Genomic DNA, 20,241 nt, shown 5'->3' with positions numbered 1-20,241 from the left:
CTACATCCTGACATAAGAGAAGAGCCACTAATTGATTATGAATTTGAGCTATTTGTAGATGGCTCATGCATGAGACATGAGGAAGGAGGTTTAAGTGCTGCCTATGTTGTGTTTACGTTGGGGGGTCTAATTGAAGCATCCTATTTACCTGGAGTCAAGTCTGCATAAATAGCTGAATTTATTGCATTGACAAAAGCCTGCAAAATAGGAAAAAAATTGGAAAGTAACCGTATAAACTGCTAGCCAGTATGGTTACGGGGTTGTGCATGACTATGGCCAGTTATGGATGCATAGGGAGTTTGACTTCTTCAGGTACTCCAATTAAAAATGGTCATTATTTAAAAGATTTACTAGAAGCAATCCAACTGCCAAAAGAAGTGGCTGTGGTCAAGTGTGCTGCTCACAAATCTGGTAATGACAAAGTGACAGCTGGTAACCGATATGCTGGCCAGTTAGCCCAACATTGTGCCACATTTAAATTGGCTGTAAACAAGAAAATTGAAGCAGGTGAAAACAGCTGCCAACTTATGTTGCTTGAAGGTGTGAGAATGTGGAAAGAAGTGAGACTTGCAAAATGAAGCAGAACCAAAGGAAATGGAAGAGTGGAGAAAGATAGATTGTCAGAGAAGGGTTGAAGATGGTGTCATTGTTTACCTTGATGGTAGGCCTGTGTTACCAGACTGTATGCTTGCTCCTATGGCTAGGATGTTTCATGGAGATTCCCACTTGGGAAGAGATGCTATGATTAGGTTGTTCAGACAGAGTTGGTTCAATGCGAAGTTCAGGAACATAGCAGAAGCACTTTGCCAAAGATGTTTAATTTGCCAACAGATGAATCCTGAAAAGAAAACTGTAGTGCTACCAGGAAAGATTAGAAAGGCAGAGGGTCCCTTCATACGATTACAGATTGATTTCATTCAGTTACCCCCTTGTGGAGGACTAAAATACATTCTGGTCATGGTCTCCCTGTTTTCAAAATGGGTAGAAGCTTACCCTACACGTAGGAATGATAGCATCACTGTAGCCAAACTTTTACTCAGAGAACTGATGCCACGTTTCGGTTTTCCAGTAACAATTGAATCAGACCAAGGCTGCCATTTTAATAATGAAATAATTGGCCTAATCTGTGAAGCATTCAATATTAAACAAAAACTGCATTGTGCATATCACCCAGAGGCTTCTGGAGTGGTAAAACAACTGAATGGCACAATCAAGTCAAGACTGGGAAAGATGTATGAGTCTACCCGATTAGAGTGGCCAGATTCTTTGCCTCTTGTGCTGATGGGACTCAGAAGTATTCCAGATTGGAACACAGGCTAGAGTCCTCATGAAATACTAATGGGAAGAGCAATGAGGCAAGCATGGGTACCAGGACACAAGCTGATAAATATATCTGATGATTTGGTACTGAGTACTGCAAAGAACTAGCTGAATAAGTGCGTTCGATCTCTCACCAGGTTGGGGAAGATGCTGTCGCCAGACAATCATTACAGCACATGACCTGAACCCAGGTGATTGGGCAGTACTAAAGAAACATACTCGAAAATCTTGCCTTGCACCGAGGTGGGGAAAACCACGTCTAGTAATTTTAGTTGCCACCACATCGGTAAAGTGCGAAGGAGTTCCACACTGGATCCATGCTAGTCACACAAAAAGAGTGACTGAATCTGAAGAAACTGAAGGTTGAGCAGCTGAGGGGTCTCAAGATGTCGATCCTGAAGTAGCTGAAGAAGAACAACCAAGCACCATTCAAGATTATTGGATTCCATTAGTTGAGATACCTGCAGAATATGTGAGAACCAGAAGTCAAACTTATTTAGACAGCCAGAGTGATAGTGAGGACGAGAGAGGAGTAGAAGAAGGTACTCAGATCATAGAAATACAAGGCAAAAGTGATTCTGAGGAGGATCAGATAGGGATAGATCAGAATATTCAGATAATTGACACCCTACCAAGAACTCCAGAGTCTGAAGAGGGACAGAAAGGTACTAGGGCAAAAGCTCAGGCGGAAGAAAATCAAGAGTTCGAAGAGCCCGAGCAGGACCGGATAAGTGTAGAAAAAGGTGTTCAGGGAGAAGAAGGTGAATCAAAACAAAGTCGAAAACAAAGGTCAGATTGGCAACCAGGCAGAAGAAACTGTAATAAGACCTGCACCTAGTCAGATAGAAAGGGACACAGAAGACAACATTGAAATAGATGTGCCACAAATGAATGAAAATAAAAGAACATTGGAAGAAGGCCAGGGTACAGTGCCAGCTAAGAGACTCAGAAAAGGAGACAAATGTCCTAGGGTTGTCAAAAGACTGAAATTCCGTTTAAAGACCATAAGCGAAGAACCTGAGCAAGTAAATGAAATAACAAGTCAAACTGAACAGTCTGTTATACAACCAAAAAGGAGAAGTCCACGACTGAAAAGATTGAATAATAAATTCAGAGGCCCTGAATGGACTTACTTTGTGCTTGAAGATTTTGAAAACCTAGAAATAAGTGATGAAAGTGATGATGAATTGATTGCTGATCCGACTGATGGAGAAGTGAGACCCACCTGAAATTTCACAGGGTAAAAGACTGTGTAAAAGCTACAAAGAGGGGTTAAATCTCCTTGGTCAGAAATGGCCGATCGTAATGTTAATGGAAGACGGAAAAGAAACGGTTTGAAAACATGCTGTAGAATATGCATATGTAGTATAGCGATAGTACTCATAGTATGGTTAGGACTGACAATAGCTATCCCTGACATAATGAGTAGAGACATAAAGAATGATACTAATAAGCCACAAACGATAGATACACCTAGAAGCATAGATACACAAGAGAAGGCACTTAACATTAAACAGAAGTTAGATTTAGAAGCATCAGATGAGGAAGGACTACATTATACTGGGATTAGTAATAGAACTCACTTGAATGTATTTGCAAACGTATTAGTACACTATGTAGAATCTATGGAAATAGAAAATTGCTATGTTTGTATGAAGTTGCCTACTTCAGTAGCCGAAGGTGTTACCTACCACCATTTACCACTAACATATGGAATTTCATGTAGTGTTTTAGCTAGTTTATTCTATAAGAAAGGACCTTTGCAGTATTATTATTCTAATTCAGATGTGATATTTTCTGAACTTCCTATACGTAGTAACCTGAATCCTGTGCATACTAAAAGTGATGTAACATCCGCATATGATACTGGAATGAACCCATGGGATCTCATGATGTTAGCTAGGGGTGCCACGTAGATGTTAAATAACGTGGGGCTCAAACAAGACGAGTGATGTAATATGGGTGAATACTTTCTAACTATAGGTACAATAGATATAGCTGAAGCACACAAGAATAATTTAACATGCTTATTGCAACAAAAAGAGAAAATATTTTTGAATATGGTAGAGAAAAGAAGAGCGAGTTTCCAAAGAAAAGCAAATGACAAGAATCATAAAATTCCTAAATGGGCTGAAAATATAGGGTTCACCCCAAATGGCAAAACGCATGCTGCTATGTTGCTGGATTTTGAAAAGAAAGGGAAACTTGTCTCCATAGGGAAAGAACTAGTTACTATAATAATATATTCATTGGTTCCAGTGAATGCGAACACAATTATAAAGTAATTGGAGGTTGGGGATTCAAAGATGGAACTGAACCTGTGTTTCCTGGAATGTATTTTATATGCGGAAACAAGGCTTATTACAAATTGCCAGATCACTGGTATGGGAGCTGTTATTTTGGAATAGTCTTCCCAAAGATATATCATGTAAACAAAATCACTGGAGGCAATGAAGAAACTAATGGATTAATACGTAGCAAATGAGCTAGTTTTGGAGAAATAGTAGGGGATATATTTAGTGCATTGATACCTACAGTGGGAGTGGCTCTGAATATGCATAGAATTTGCAAATTGTCAACAGTAGTGGATCGGTTATCAACTGACACTGCTGGAGGTTTCTTAATGATCAATACCGAACTGGTTGCGATCAGATCAATGGTTTAACAAAATAGACTTGCTCTTGATACATTATTACGCTAAGGAGCTATCTATATAGGGAATTCATTCAATATTCATTTTATTCATGATTTTAGTTTTTTGTAGAAAAGTTTCTCACAGAAAAAGTTTCAGGTGCTCACATAAGTGACAGTGTGCAGGACGTGACATTAGTGATCAAAGTGAAACAAGACATCACATAACAACAAGAAAAGTCCACATAAATATATACAATAAAACAGGGATCATTTTTCTTGTTTGAGTCGACGACGTTTCGATCTATATAAATCTAGATCATCATGAGGACAGAAAGGAGCTTCCTAAAACTGTAATAAGGTAAATAATATTAAGCAAGATCCCTATATGCCACATTATTATTAAGTGGTTTTGTATGTGCTCCCAGTGGCATGAAAAATGCATGCACAATCATATACACTAATTCAGGGGCTGAAGAACACCCGTGTATTACGCGCTTAAATAAACTTTATGACAAGATTTTTTCAATGGCGCAGCTGTTTAACTAATAGCTAATTAGACAAATCAGGGAGAAAGAACCAAATCGCTTACTCAGAGTGTATTCCTGACTTGAAGTCATATTACTTCATGACTGTTCATAATGACTGCAGGAATTCTGCAAATTTAAAGGATTCCCAGGGTAAATATAGCCATCGGCTACGTTTTAAAAGAGATTCAATAAGGTGAAAAAAATCCACAAAAACATACTTGTGGCAGATCGATAGAAGGCTGCCCTGTACTTTCACTGTGTGCACAAGGGAGCAGCTCAAATTCGCAGTTGCAGCTGAAATTCAATTTAAGGGGCATTAAGTAACAGAAACCTTAGCAGAAGCAAGATAACGGCAGGACTTCTAAACTTGCATTAATTTAGTCTAGCGTGATGTTACCTTGCTCTTTCAGAATAACGCTATGGCGGGTTCAAAGTCCTCCAGCCACTGGAAAAAAACACAAGGGTGAATTGTTGAGAGGCTGTACGTCTGTATACTGCACATTGCAGTCAGATGACCCTCTCGCTTGTTCCCAGGCAAGGAGGACCGTAACGCTTACCTAATCTTCCCTTAACGGGGGCAGTATTGGGGGGTCTTAGTCCAGAGGCGTATCGCGTCCACAGTCCGCGCCGCCGGGATGTCCTACTTCCTGGTTGCGGAGTGCGCATGCGCAAGGGTTATATTCGGACGCTCATGCGCAGACAGTTTGGGCTTTTGTAGTTCGTAAATACGACTACAAAATGTCCGTGATCGGTCCATAACGGAATCTTTTTCTTAAATGGATTGTAAGACTGACATTATAAAACCAAATTAAAGGTCATATTCAAATTCAAGGAATAACGCGCGCTAGATGTCTCATGCCTGCGCTTTGGTACAGAAGAGATATGCTCCCTCCAAGAGTGTTTAAATTTACAAACTTTATGGGTACTGTTACTGTACCCTCACTGCATTATCAGTATAACATAAAGGTTAGTTATATGGGTACAGACTCAATTTAACGGTTAGAGTTGGTGAAGTGATTGAAGGGGCACGATATATTGAAATTATGCCTACTTTGGTGAAGAAAAGTATAAAATTAAATTAAGGGTTGGTAAAATTACTATTGCTGGGAATAGACTTGAAAGCTAAAACCGATCCACATAATTAGGCTGTATAAATGCAGAAGTATACACATGTACACAGGAAAACATTTCTTAGTATAGAGCTTATATTCACAGGTATCATGTGATCCATATGTAATAGCACTGTAGTACAGAGTTCCTTAGATGTCCAATGAAGTTTATGTACATACATTCCACTCATCTAGAGTGTTGAGTCCTCTTTCTATAGTCTTACATAGAAAAATCCATTTGCATTCTAGCCGGTTTAAGATGGCCTGTTGGTTGCCAACCCTCGTACTCATGATCAGTTTATCGATCACCTGCCATTTCAGGTCATCTTCCGAGTGGCCGAATTCCAAGTAGTGTTCCACAAGCGGCGCGGACGTTACCTTGCAGCGTATTCGGCTTCTGTGTTGTGAAATCCGGGTTTTCACTTGCTGTGTCGTCTGTCCAATGTAACGCAATTTGCAAGGACATTCAATGCAATAAATAACATTTTTCGAGTTACAATTGGTAAACGCATTCAGTGTATATTCATGATCATCAGATGAAAAAACCTTTGTATTATAGGTGAAAGCGCATGCAATGCAATTGTTACACTTATAGTGTCCCAAGATAGGTGGTAAGTTGAAGCAAGCCTCAATAGTGTTGTTTCTATTTGTAACTGATGCTGCCCTAACCAAATGATCTTTCAAATTACGCCCTCTTTTAAAAGAAAAAAGTGGGGATCCTGTGTTCAGCTCTAGAGGATCAAGTACTGACCAATGTTTTTTAATCATTTTGGTTAGTTTGTTGCTAACAGTGGAGAATGTGGTTACACAGGTTATTCTAGACATAGTTTTCTTTTTTTGTGGTTCAAGAAGATACTCCCTGTGCGTGTACCAGGCTCTTTTCATTGCCCTACGGACCAATTTCCTGGGGTAGCCTCTGGTGATAAGTTTGTTACAGAGTACTTCCGCCTCTGTGAAAAAATCAGCTTTGAACTTACAATTTCTCCTGATCCTCAGGAATTGGCCATAGGGAAGACCATCTCTCAAGGATCGGGGGTGGGCACTGCGATACTGAAGCAACGATTTGCGCTCAGTCGGTTTTCTAAATAAGGTCGTATACAGTTGTTCCTCCTTACATTTTATCGTGACATCTAAATAATCCACCTGGTGTCTGTCATAGCTGTAGGTAAATTTTAGATCAGGTTGGCTGCTGTTAAGCCATTCACTGAATTGTTGTAAATTCTCCTCATCTCCGCCCCAGATCATAAGGACATCATCGATGTACCTTCGCCAAAGGCGGATCTTATCGCGGAAAGGGTTTTCTTCATTCAGAATTATATCAGTCTCAAGGTCATCCACAAACAGAATTGCAAAATTGGGGGCAAAAATTGCCCCCATGGAGGTGCCCTTGCATTGCCTGTAGTATGTATTTTTAAATAAAAAATAATTTTTGGTCAAGGCAATTTCAAGAAGACTTATTATGAAATCAGTTGGGACTTGGTGAGGTGCCGGACGATTATTAAGGTGTTTTTTTTAATAACAGCAATACCATTCTGCTGGGGAATATTTGTATACAGCGATTCTATGTCTAAGGTCACAAGAAGTTCGCTGTCTGGGTGGTATGGTTGTGATTCGATCAAATTAATCAGATGAGTTGTATCCTTAATATAGGTTGCCGTGTGCCTGACCAGATCTTTTATAAAGAAATCAATATATTTGCCTAATGGTTCTACTACAGAACCACATCCAGGAAGGATGGGTCTGCCAGGCGGGGTTTCTGCATTTTTGTGCACTTTCGGCAAAGTATATAGGACAAGGGTCCGAGGGTCTTTATTGTTAAGAAACAAGAACTCCTTTTTACTAATAAATCCTTCTTCTAGTGCTTCCTCCGTAATATGGAGAATAACCTCCTTTATTTGCTTGATAGGGTCACCACTCAGTTGTTCATAGTGTGTCCTGTTATTGATCTGGCGCTCGATTTCCATTTCATAGGCTATACGGTCTTGGATCACGATACCACCACCCTTGTCACATGGTTTTATTATGATGTCATTGTTTTGTTTAAGGGTAAGTAGGCTATCTAATTCTGAATGAAGAAAACCCTTTCCGCGATAAGATCCGCCTTTGGCGAAGGTACATCGATGATGTCCTTATGATCTGGGGCGGAGATGAGGAGAATTTACAACAATTCAGTGAATGGCTTAACAGCAGCCAACCTGATCTAAAATTTACCTACAGCTATGACAGACACCAGGTGGATTATTTAGATGTCACGATAAAATGTAAGGAGGAACAACTGTATACGACCTTATTTAGAAAACCGACTGAGCGCAACACGTTGCTTCAGTATCACAGTGCCCACCCCCGAGCCTTGAGAGATGGTCTTCCCTATGGCCAATTCCTGAGGATCAGGAGAAATTGTAAGTTCAAAGCTGGTTTTTTTCACAAAGGGGGGAAGTACTCTGTAACAAACTTATCACCAGAGGCTACCCCAGGAAATTGGTCCGTAGGGCAATGAAAAGAGCCTGGTACACGCACAGGGAGTATCTTCTTGAACCATAAAAAAGAGAAAACTATGTCTAGAATAACCTGTGTAACCACATTCTCCACTGTTAGCAACTAACTAACCAAAATTATTAAAAAACATTGGTCAGTACTTGATCCTCTAGAGCTGAACACAGGATCCCCACTTTTTTCTTTTAAAAGAGGGCGTAATTTGAAAGATCATTTGGTTAGGGCAGCATCAGTTACAAATAGAAACAACACTATTGAGGCTTGCTTCAACTTACCACCTATCTCGGGACACTATAAGTGTAACAATTGCATTGCATGCGCTTTCACCTATAATACAAAGGTTTTTTCATCTGATGATCATGAATATAACACTGAATGCGTTTACCAATTGTAACGCGAAAAATGTTATTTATTGCATTGAATGTCCTTGCAAATTGCGTTACATTGGACAGACGACACAGCAAGTGAAAACCCGGATTTCACAACACAGAAGCCGAATACGCTGCAAGGTAACGTCCGCGCCGCTTGTGGAACACTACTTGGAATTCGGCCACTCGGAAGATGACCTGAAATGGCAGGTGATTGATAAACTGATCATGAGTACGAGGGGTGGCAACCAACAGGCCATCTTAAACCGGCTAGAATGCAAATGGATTTTTCTATGTAAGACTATAGAAAGAGGACTCAACACTCTAGATGAGTGGAATGTATGTACATGAACTTCATTGGACATCTAAGGAACTCTGTACTACAGTGCTATTACACATGGATCACATGATACCTGTGAATATAAGCTCTATACTAAGAACTGTTTTCCTGTGTACATGTGTATACTTCTGCATTTATACAGCCTAATTATGTGGATAGGTTTTAGCTTTCAAGTCTATTCCCAGCAATAGTAATTTTACCAACCCTTAATTTAATTTTATACTTTTCTTCACCAAAGTAGGCATAATTTCAATATATAGTGCCCCTTCAATCACTTCACCAACTCTAACCGTTAAATTGAGTCTGTACCCATATAACTAACCTATATGTTATACTGATAATGCAGTGAGGGTACAGTAACAGTACCCATAAAGTTTGTAAATTTAAACACTCTTGGAGGGAGCATATCTCTTCTGTACCAAAGCGCAGGCATTAGACATCTAGCGCGCGTTATTCCTTGAATTTGAATATGACCTTTAATTTGGTTTTATAATGTCCGTCTTACAATCCATTTAAGAAAAAGATTCCGTTATGGACCGATCACGGACATTTTGTAGTCGTATTTACGAACTACAAAAACCCAAACTGTCTGCGCATGAGCGTCCTAATATAACCCTTGCGCATGCGCACTCCGCAACCAGGAAGTAGGACATCCCCGCGGCGCGGACTGTGGACGCGATACGCCTCTGGACTAAGACCCCCCAATACTGCCCCCGTTAAGGGAAGATTAGGTAAGCGTCACGGTCCTCCTTGCCTGGGAACAAGCGAGAGGGTCATCTGACTGCAATGTGCAGTATACAGACGTACAGCCTCTCAACAATTCACCCTTGTGTTTTTTTCCAGTGGCTGGAGGACTTTGAACCCGCCATAGCGTTATTCTGAAAGAGCAAGGTAACATCACGCTAGACTAAATTAATGCAAGTTTAGAAGTCCTGCCGTTATCTTGCTTCTGCTAAGGTTTCTGTTACTTAATGCCCCTTAAATTGAATTTCAGCTGCAACTGCGAATTTGAGCTGCTCCCTTGTGAACACAGTGAAAGTACAGGGCAGCCTTCTATCGATTTGCCACAAGTATGTTTTTGTGGATTTTTTTCACCTTATTGAATCTCTTTTAAAACGTAGCCGATGGCTATATTTACCCTGGGAATCCTTTAAATTTGCAGAATTCCTACAGTCATTATGAACAGTCATGAAGTAATATGACTTCAAGTCAGGAATACACTCTGAGTAAGCGATTTGGTTCTTTCTCCCTGATTTGTCTAATTAGCTATTAGTTAAACAGCTGCGCCATTGAAAAAATCTTGTCATAAAGTTTATTTAAGCGCGTAATACACGGGTGTTCTTCAGCCCCTGAATTAGTGTATATGATTGTGCATGCATTTTTCATGCCACTGGGAGCACATACAAAACCACTTAATAATAATGTGGCATATAGGGATCTTGCTTAATATTTTTTACCTTATTACAGTTTCAGGAAGCTCCTTTCTGTCCTCATGATGATCTAGATTTATATAGATCGAAACGTCGTCGACTCAAACAAGAAAAATTATCCCTGTTTTATTGTATATATTTATGTGGACTTTTCTTGTTGTTATGTGATGTCTTGTTTCACTTTGATCACTAATGTCACGTCCTGCACACTGTCACTTATGTGAGCACCTGAAACTTTTTCTGTGAGAAACTTTTTCTACAAAAAACTAAAATCATGAATAAAATGAATATTGAATGAATTCCCTATATAGATAGCTCCTTAGCGTGTAATTACTAAAAGCTTCTATTTCTTTGATGGGATCCTGTTGGACATTTGTCGAACCATTGTGTTTATATACAGTTGTTAACCCCAGGTTCAATTAATGGGGTACCCTTGTTTCTAAAACAACACTTGATACATTATTAGCAAAAGAGGGCAGAGTCTGTAGAATGTTGAAAGCGCAACATTGTTGCACTTACATACCCGACAAAAGTGTTGAAATTAAAGGGTATGTAAGAAATATTACACATTTGGAAAAAGAGCTCAAACCACTGGAGGTTGATAGTGCATGGAAGAGACTGACTGATGGTCTCTCCTCAATAGATAGCTGAATTTCCAACATAGGGAAAAGTTTTGTAGGTAGAATACTGATGCCAATGATGGGAATAGGCCTACTGATTTTAGAATTAATAATTTGTTGCAAATGTCGTAAACATAGAAAGATTTTACTAACCGTAATCCGCTTGCAACTAAAATGGCTGCTGCTATGCGGGATTTTCTACTGCGCATGCGTCTGTCATACTCGCGTGACATGACGTACTCCTTGCTTTGGAGGGAATCTTTCGCTTCTGCGCACTAGAATTAACATGGCTGCTATGTGTTACAGCATGCATCAAGCTTGCACTGCTGCTTTTGCTAAGCTGTTCGTTCTGCTTAACCTTAACGCAATAGTTAAAAATAAATAAATGGGAATAGAGTAGAGATAAGTGGTATACAGTGCACTCATTTATTCTGTGTTCTAATATTGTTTCTTTTCTACCTTTTATGTATCGTAATCTTTGGGCCCGAGAGATTCTATTACTCTATCTTGAAAATCCAATCTGCGCATGTCAAAACTCCAGAAGGAGCTATGTCATTTGGCATCGAAACCCAGCCAAGGCATGACTTGCTAGAAGATGTTCCTGGGAAAGTCAACTTCTGACCTCTGTGAAGGAAACTGAACTGAAATATAGACTACATTGTAATCATTGATACATTCACTGCCGGGTGGAATAAAACATACGTGAGAAAAATAAAATTGATGGGCGGGAACGTTATTCGAATATTCAAGAGAAAAGGGTCATTTTGGTATGGTGTGATGATGACCTTTCCTCCTCTTTCTGTCCAATCAAAATTGGGAATCCTTAAATTTGCAACATTGGGGGGTGGTACACTGACCAGAAAAATAGTATAACTAGCGTAGGTTTAGCTAGAGAAATTGTCTGACTTGTCCGAATAGCTGACCTGTCACTGACCCAACGCACTCAATAGGTGATCGAGAGCTGAGGTGCTGCGAAGTACTCTGTCAGAAGATTCGCTGACCCAATCAGGGTTCTGGGTAGCTGAACTGCTGGCGAATCAGGGTTCCGGCTGTTAGCTGCAGAGAGGGTGTAGCGCAGGCGTTGCAACTTAACTGCGGGTGCCAGTCTTAAACTTTGGTGGTCCTGTCCTGATGCAAATCTGGTTATCCTGTCCTGTTTCTGATTCCGCACCTGCTAGCCTACTGGCGACTGCAACTTTCAGGGTTCTGTCCTTTAAACTGACTCTGTGGCCAGGGTTAGTTCTTCATACCATTCCTAGGTAAATAGAAGTTCATGTGGGTTCATCATTGACTTGTTTCCTTCTTTTCCCCTCCCTAAGTGTTACATATTTGATAATTGTGCTTGCATATGATCCTTTTCTTTACCCTTCCCATTGCTAAAGTTGGACATGTTCCCTTTTTTCCCCTCCCTTTTGATAAATGCTTAGACGTTTTGATCGTATTTTATGTTCCCTTTCTTTACCTTCCCTATTGCTAAATGATCGAAATATTTTAATACATCTTTTGCATAGTTATATTTTGATTCTGATCTTCATAATTGAGAGTCTATTTGTGTTTAATCTGTGGATCAGGACCATTTAAGATACTTAGATAAAGAATTTAAAACTTCCAGGGTTTGTGGTTATTATATGAGTGCAAATGTTATTATTCCTATTATGCTAACACCCTTGATCCCTTAGGACTTTAGGTACCGGGGACGTGGATTGGTAAGTCAAGGTATAGATAGGTCAAAAGTCCTAAATGTCTAAAATACACTGGTAGTAGAGCGAAGGTTACCTGCATAATTTTGTGAGATTTCATTTGATTATGGGCCCAGGCGAATATTTGATAAAAAGACTAGACGGGTGACCTGCGCGCTCTATCACTAGTGCGCTGGGCCCTCGCTCCAGGTTATGTTTAACTAACTGCATTAGGGGGCAAGATGATGTGCATACATGGGAGCGGAGGTACTAGACGCCACCCCCCTGTGGGAGGGGTGGACATGTTATGTACTGTCACAAAGCAATTTCAACAGCTTATGTATATTTGTAAATTGGTGCATAGTATGGAGTAGTGTGTGTGCTTTATAAACGTAAGAGTACATTTATTAAACAAAGTACAGGCTGGACAATCAATTATTGAGTGTTCCCTTTGCATACCTGTAAATGGTGATTACTAGCCCACACCACCTCCCTTGAGTAAGTCTTCGACTGCTCCGCAACGCTACCCTCCGAGAGTCAGGCGCTACACTACAGTCTTTAGTTCCCAGTGAAGGACAAAAGTGACATGTTATTTGTGCAGGCCACACAGATACTGCCTCGTTTTCCAACATCACTACTGTTCCAAATCTAAAGACTATTACGAGTTTCTCCTCATTTCTCTCAATTAGTCATTTTTCTAAATGTAACTCCCGCTTCATTTTCATACACTTGAGTCTTGTTGCACCTGTGATACCTTTTCACAATGGAAATGGGATTGATGTGCACTACATGTGCCCAGGGCTTGTAAATTAAATGCTAGTAAAGGGACTCTAGAACTGATTGTGCCAACCTCTTACGTAGCCCTTTACACGTCTCAGGCCTACCATTGTAGAGCCTGTGTATTCACTTTTAAACAGCCATGTCAATTTGGTAAGTTAACACTTTTTCCAGGCCGAAACCTTTTTACTATATACAAGTCACCCATTAGGTATGCCCTGGACATCCCAAGTGAAGGGTGCTGTGCATGTAAAAAGTAGGGCATGTACTTTTAAGTTTTACATGTCCTGGTTGTGAAACACTTAAAAATTAGTTTTTCACTACTGCAATGCCGATCTCGCCCATAGGATAACAGTGGGATTACCTTATCATATTTATTTTAAAAGTGTAATTTTCTATTGGGAAGAGGCCACTCCCTCAAATTTGGCATTTCATGATTTAACATTGTGAACCCAAACTCTTGGTGAAGTCAGATTTTAAATTGTAATTCTGAAAATGCTACTTTTAGAAAGTTGGCATTTTAATACTTTACCCATTTGGTGCCATCTGTCCATCTGGGACTACACGTCTGGGGTGGGTGGCAGCTGGGCTTTGTGCATTCCTTATAGACCGCCACACACAAAGGGAACTTCGATGTGACTGATGAGTCATCATGGGCAGGATGGGAGGAAAAAGCTGACACTTATACCTGAATAGGCTGTGCCTGCACTCAAAGGGCAGCATACTCAAGCCCCCTCCCTGTAGTGAGTCTAGAGCAAGGGCAGTGACTCTGCACTTCAAAGGCAACTCTTTGAAGACTCACTGCACTACAAAGAAACAACTGGTAACAAGTACTGGACCTTCAACACCACCACTTTGGTACACTTCTGGACCTATGGATACTTTGCCATGAAGGTCTGCTGTACTGAAGGGACTGCCACTCTGCCCGACCGCTACTCTGCTGGCTACTGCTCTGCTGGCCTGCTGGCCTCCGTGCCTGGGAGTGAGCAGGATTGGATATGTATCTCTCCAAACCAGAACCAAAGTGACACCAAGGTCTAGTTGGCTTACCTCATGTTTGAAGTCTCAGGGACAAAGACTTTCATCTCCTCTGCCTACAGCACTTGGACTCTGCCATTAGTGCCCTGCCAAGTTGCGCCAATCCAGTCCTGGACTCTTGTAAGTGGGCATAAAATGTTGCAACTGCCAAAAACCATGCATCACTGCGATGCTTGGAACCGGCGAATCTTCATCGACCCTGTGAGGCTGGAGGACACCACATCTCCAACACGGACGCATCGTTGCTGCAAGGCGACATCGCATCAGTGACATGCATCTCCATTCCTGATAAATCTCTTAATTTGCACAGCTCAGAGCTGATGCACCACCTACATCCTGCGGATCAGAGGCAATCCATTGCCGCCTTTGCTCCTCACATTTCGTCCTCGACTTAACTGCGAACCAAGGTACCGTTACAGCAGGTCAAGGCTGGTTCATGTATTTCACACGCACTCCATCGCAATCGGCCTGAACTTTTAGGTTTGACCCGAACTATCGCGACCAACTAATCTCAGTTGGCGCCTTATGCTTTTAAGCACTACATTTCAGTTTATTCTTTAAAAATTCATAACCCCAGTTATACATTAGATTTGTCATTTTGGTCTGGTTTAGTTCAATAAATAAAGCTTGATTTTCCTAATCTGGTATGGGATCTTTGTGGGGTTGTTTCACAGTTTTAAGGGTTGCACAAAACCATTACACATTGCCTCTTAAGTTAAGCTTGACTGCTCTGTACCAAGCTACCACAGCGTGGGAACAGGTTAATTTAGGGTGTGTTTCTGACTGACCCTGACTAGGATTGTGGTTCCTGCTTGGACAGTGTGCATACCCATGCCAACTAGAATAACCATTTCTAAAACGTAGCATGGAAATGGCTGAATCTGGATGGCACAGCGAACAGTTACAATCATCAGGATGATAAATGACAAATGGCAACCCTCCCCTTTCCCCAACTACCACAGCCACAACGAACTATTCTATGGGAGTAAAAGGTCATTTTTTCTTGAGGTACTATTAACTAAACTATTTGAATTTGAGGGAGAAAGTAAAGTGCCTGAATGACTGGCCCTTGATCGTTTTTAACATTCCACCTCTATTGGCATCTAAAATTGTAGAACCGTATAATACGTTGTTCCAAGGTCTCAAGTCTGTATGTGATCACTGGTAGATTTTGATTTTCACTATGTATATGTTAATGTGATGTACTGTTCTATGTTTTCTGGACAGCCGTTGAAAAGAGAAATATGAAAAGATTATAAAGGTGTTTTGATATATGAGAAATATTATATTTAACAAATAATTTGAGGTTTGTGTTGTGTCGGTGGGTTCAAAGATTGGGGTTATTTGAGACAGGAGAAGTTTCCCAGATGTTGAATGGGTTCCCTTATAGGCCATTCCAGTAGGTAATGAATAGCATTATTTACAATTCCTTTACCTGACAAAACTGTAGCTCATTCCTTTAGTCATTGGCCTGAGAGCCACAAAGCATATAAATTACTGGTGGTGATGGCCAATGTGACCTGTCTTTAGGTTGAGCATTCGAGACCTCTTGTATACACTTTAGTATATACTTATTATATACTTTTATGTGTATGTACTTTGTGGGCTCTGGAGATCAGCCCTAGGACTGGTCTGCTTCCGCTTATGGGCTTTTTTTCTGTTGAACTTCCTCTATTTTACTGTGTTGATAGAAAACGATCAGCAGAGGTCTGTAAAATACCAAAATCACTTTAGCATTCTCTAGATTCCAGTCCATAGAAATGGTCTTCCACAAGCATCCGCAGACAATATTTTTTTTAACTCTTGTATTTTCAGTGATATGACCACCGAAGGCCCTGATTTTATATTAAAAACAGAGCTTTGGGCTATACCATTTCCAGTTGAAAGGCAATATTGCTCTCCTTGTGTTCCCATACCTGGTGTGTCACGCAGTTTAGTGCTCACTTTCCCTTAATGTTAAAGAATAGTAAATGTTTCAGCACCCAGGCACAGCTGTGTGGCACAGCTAAATGCATATAAGGTGCCAAAGGCAAGACCGACTGCATTGAAAATGCTTGTTTGTTTTTGCCATGGCCTGACAAATGTGAACCGAAGCTTTAGTGTGGATGTCCGATGAATGTTTGGCACAGGATTGAGAGTTACCGACTTGAGTTTTGCAGAGCACCTCTGTTCCAAAGGGTCTTTATTATAAACCACGTTGCACACACATCAAATGTGGGAATGAACGGGGTGGGGTTAGTGTGCAGAAAGCAACCATGCTAGTGAGTCTGTTGTGGATGTGGGGTGCAAACTGTTAAACCCTTAACTGCTATGGCCGAAGGCTCCGTTTGGGGGTGGCCTACTTTTAGCAAGCATGGGGTACTTGCCAACAGAGGTTGCCAACAGAACTGTCTACTTTTCACCTGGTCCCAAAAGAAAGCACATCGATTCAAAATAAAAGTCAGGCCTATCACAATGCTTGAAGAGCCCACGCCAGGTAGGGTCAACATAACACCAAACTGGAGTGACACCATCTGAAGCACAGTGAACATATACCTTGTACAACAGTATACCTTCCTGAAAGACCTTCAGCTATAGATCTAGATTGTTCGTGGTTGGAGGAGTTGGCCATTCCCCCATACAGCTTTGGGAACTTGCTCAAACTGTGCCAGTCTAGTTACATCTTGAGATACTCCATTCTCCCAGAAGTGCTAAGAAGAATGTCTTTAAAAGCTCGTACATCTATAAGGAAGATTATTTCACAGATTACTAGGAGGATAATCCCATTTCTTCACAAAATAATAATCCATTTTTAAAATGAAGATGGCAAACATGGAAATATTTCTCTAATGTTACCAAACCAGAGTAAGGAACCATTGCAACGAAAGGGTCTACTTGCCAATCAATACATTTTAGAAAACACACCGACTTCTCAAAGTGTGCTTGCTGCAGCAGGTGTACTATTTATGCCATCAGATATTTCCTGCCCAAGGAGTAAATCAAGACTATTGCTTGATAGGAACAGCTTAAGCGTATTCTTAATAAACCCGAGTAGGTCACCTCCATACTGGAAATGAAACTGGGATATTCTCGGCTTACCTATGCTCCTAACGGCACAATATAGAGACTGTGGAAGATGTAGCTATGTGAACTTTATGCCCTCCACCTGACACTGTAGACAAGGAACCTGTGCATTTAAAATTGGCCACCAAGTACACCTACTAATTCATTGACTTGCACGTGAAATTCAGACATTTCTTCTGTTTGCTGAATAAATGATGGAAATATATTCGAAGTCTTCAATCTTCTGGTTATAAGTGACAAAACAAGTTGCCCCAATCGGAAACTTATCAAGGGGAGCGGTTCTAATAATATCCACCCAAGACTACCGGGTCCCTCCCTACTCCATGCAGGGATCTTGAAACACTGTGTTGAATTATCACAAGGATAGATGCTATGAACCTGCTCAACTGGTTGCCCAAAGCACAACAAAATGAATACTGGTGCATACTATAAAAACACATTTGAATCTAAAGAACAAATACATTTAACCAGTTATAGTGGTCATATTGAAGGCCTATTGGTCAGCCTCTGGTAAGGACGAATAAGAATATAAAAATAATGGAGAGCACTACGCCCAGGAGGATTAACTTGTTTAGACTATATAACCATTTGAGACCGCTAAATCACCAGCTAAGCCATTGAACACCAATAGTCTCCAACAACTGACACGGCACAACTCCTTCAAGTACTTCTCGAGCACCGAGAATGCCTGATCAACATCACATCAGATTTCCTTTCCGTGGGATCTATGCATTTTGTCTCAAATAAGCAGGCAAATCATTAATAACCACAGTTTATGACCTGCAAAGCTCCCCCACCAAATGCAACTGGAAAGCTCACATTGATAAATGATGTGCAAATAAATAAATGTTGTGGGGTATGTCTTTATAACCTATGTTTGTGCGTCAAGGTATACCAAGGAAAGGCCCTGACAAGTCTTTATGATCGCAGTCAATAGCCTCTCCTTACCTCCTTGAGTCCGACTACCTCTTCCTATTTTCACCTGCTCAACCCTCATCCCTTGCCAACACCCTTCTCCATTCATTTACTGAGCCATTCATCTACAACTCCATGAATTTGTAATTTATGCATGCAATCAGTCATTCATTCATTCATTCACTGACCTTGCCCTCAGTGAATTGTCCTCTCCTCTGTGTCCCTTCCATCCACCCACTCACCTGTTCTAGCCACCTCTGAACAGAATCACGTATTCAGCCTGTGCATACTGCTCTAGCCATCGGTTTACCTCGAAACTTCATATTAACCCACTCACCCATTGAATTCTGCACTTTCAAATAGGAAGGCCTAGTTTAGCTTTACCATTGCTTGTTCTTTATTGCAAATGTCATGCCTTTGTTTTATAGTTCGTCTACAACCTCCCACACAGTTTAATAAACAAAGGAACAGTTGGCGCGACAGCTTTGACTGATGCACCACACCACAGGTTTCACAATGGGTGTAAATACACAATTCTCTAAATAGTGCTGCTTGGACATAATCCCGAGAAGAACAGATTAACTAATGGTCGCTCCTTACAACGGAAAAGACCCTTTCACGGTAATGCAGCTACCCGAGATGCAGGACACATGCTCATTATGACAGTCAACCCCACACTAGCTTGAACCTCTTACTCCAGTCTAACTTCAGAATGAACTGCAGAGGTATAGTTCATAGCTGCCAGTACATTGCCCTTTTTTAATACAGTCGATTCCCTGGTTTTGTTTGGTGTGATTTTTTGGGTTGGCCTAAGTTATAGAATAGCAATCTCAATAAATGAGGTACTAGGGCTAAGGGCAGCAGTAGTAACTGACCACCCCTGACCCCCAAGGGAAACCCTACTTGGCCTCCCTCCTTACCTAGCTTGCTGGGCTTCAGCTGTCGCCATATTCTAAATGCTGCAGGACATCTGGGAGCCCGCTGACTCATGGATACCTCTGGGACTCTCACAGCCTGTTCTTCAGAGCACCTAGAGAGAGGAGGGAAGAGGTAAACATGCCATCTTTTACTGCACAGAGATCAAAGTAGTAAAAGAAAGATTCGGAAAAACATGTAGTTAGTACTTACTTTTCTAGGCAGGATTTTATTCCCTGTGGAAGAAAAACAAAATTGTAAATACCCAAGTGCCTCTACTAGAGTAAGTAAAAGTGAAAACTACACGAAATGGCAAATGGTGGCAAGACTCAATTTAACCAGTGCAGGAAACCAACTCTGCAACACGAGTTTCATTCACTGCTCTCTGGAACGAGTGAAATAATTAGCTTAGAAAGATATTACTTGCGTTTATCCCCTTCATCTATTTTGAATACTTCATTATATTTAAATTTACCTTTAAATATAATATATTTTAGTAATTCTTGTTCGCACACTTTCAGCACCTAGACCTCAGTTACAATAAAATGGATTTAAATTAAATTTGCCCTTTGATCTTCCAATATCTCTTTTCAATCAAGTATTCAGTTGCACAGGAATGCCATCACGTTCAACATCTCATCTGCTTTACATTTCTTTACTGTACGGCAGAGGATCAGAACCTGTAGTCCTTGGAGCCCTGGCTTCCACAACTGTTTAGAAACTCTGTATTAGTGGATGAAGTACTTATGCATAAAGCTACATTTTACATTTCAAAACCACCTCACATTGTGAAGTAATTTGAAAATGAACGCTAGATATTAAAGTTTAGATCTTTAGCTTGACTCTTCAGAGCAGCACAAGTTAAGCAAATAAAAATCAAGTATGTTATGTTAAATTATTTTTATAAGGCGCACAGCTACCTAAAAAGGGTTTCCATCGCCAGACTGAGGAGTGGAAAGAGAAAGTAACAGTATTATTGGTTGAACAGCCATGTCTTTAAACCTTTGCGAAAG

General features: G+C 40.6%; 1 protein-coding gene across 2 annotated transcripts in view; it reads right to left on the bottom strand.

Moving 5' to 3' along the window:
• The window catches only part of LOC144768700 (zinc-binding protein A33-like), a 404,351-nt gene that overhangs the window by 78,518 nt on the left and 305,592 nt on the right, over positions 1 to 20,241 (bottom strand). For both annotated transcript variants that reach the window (XM_078652562.1, XM_078652563.1), the window contains 2 exons: positions 19,442 to 19,464; positions 19,234 to 19,343 (listed from right to left, as the gene is read on the bottom strand). In XM_078652562.1, coding sequence (XP_078508688.1) covers positions 19,234 to 19,343; positions 19,442 to 19,464 — 133 coding nt within the window. The remainder of the gene's footprint in view (positions 1 to 19,233; positions 19,344 to 19,441; positions 19,465 to 20,241) is intronic.

Source organism: Lissotriton helveticus, chromosome 7 (assembly GCF_964261635.1).
Source record: "Lissotriton helveticus chromosome 7, aLisHel1.1, whole genome shotgun sequence".
Taxonomy (NCBI): Eukaryota; Metazoa; Chordata; class Amphibia; order Caudata; family Salamandridae; genus Lissotriton; species Lissotriton helveticus.
This window is presented reverse-complemented; position numbering and strand designations above follow the sequence as displayed.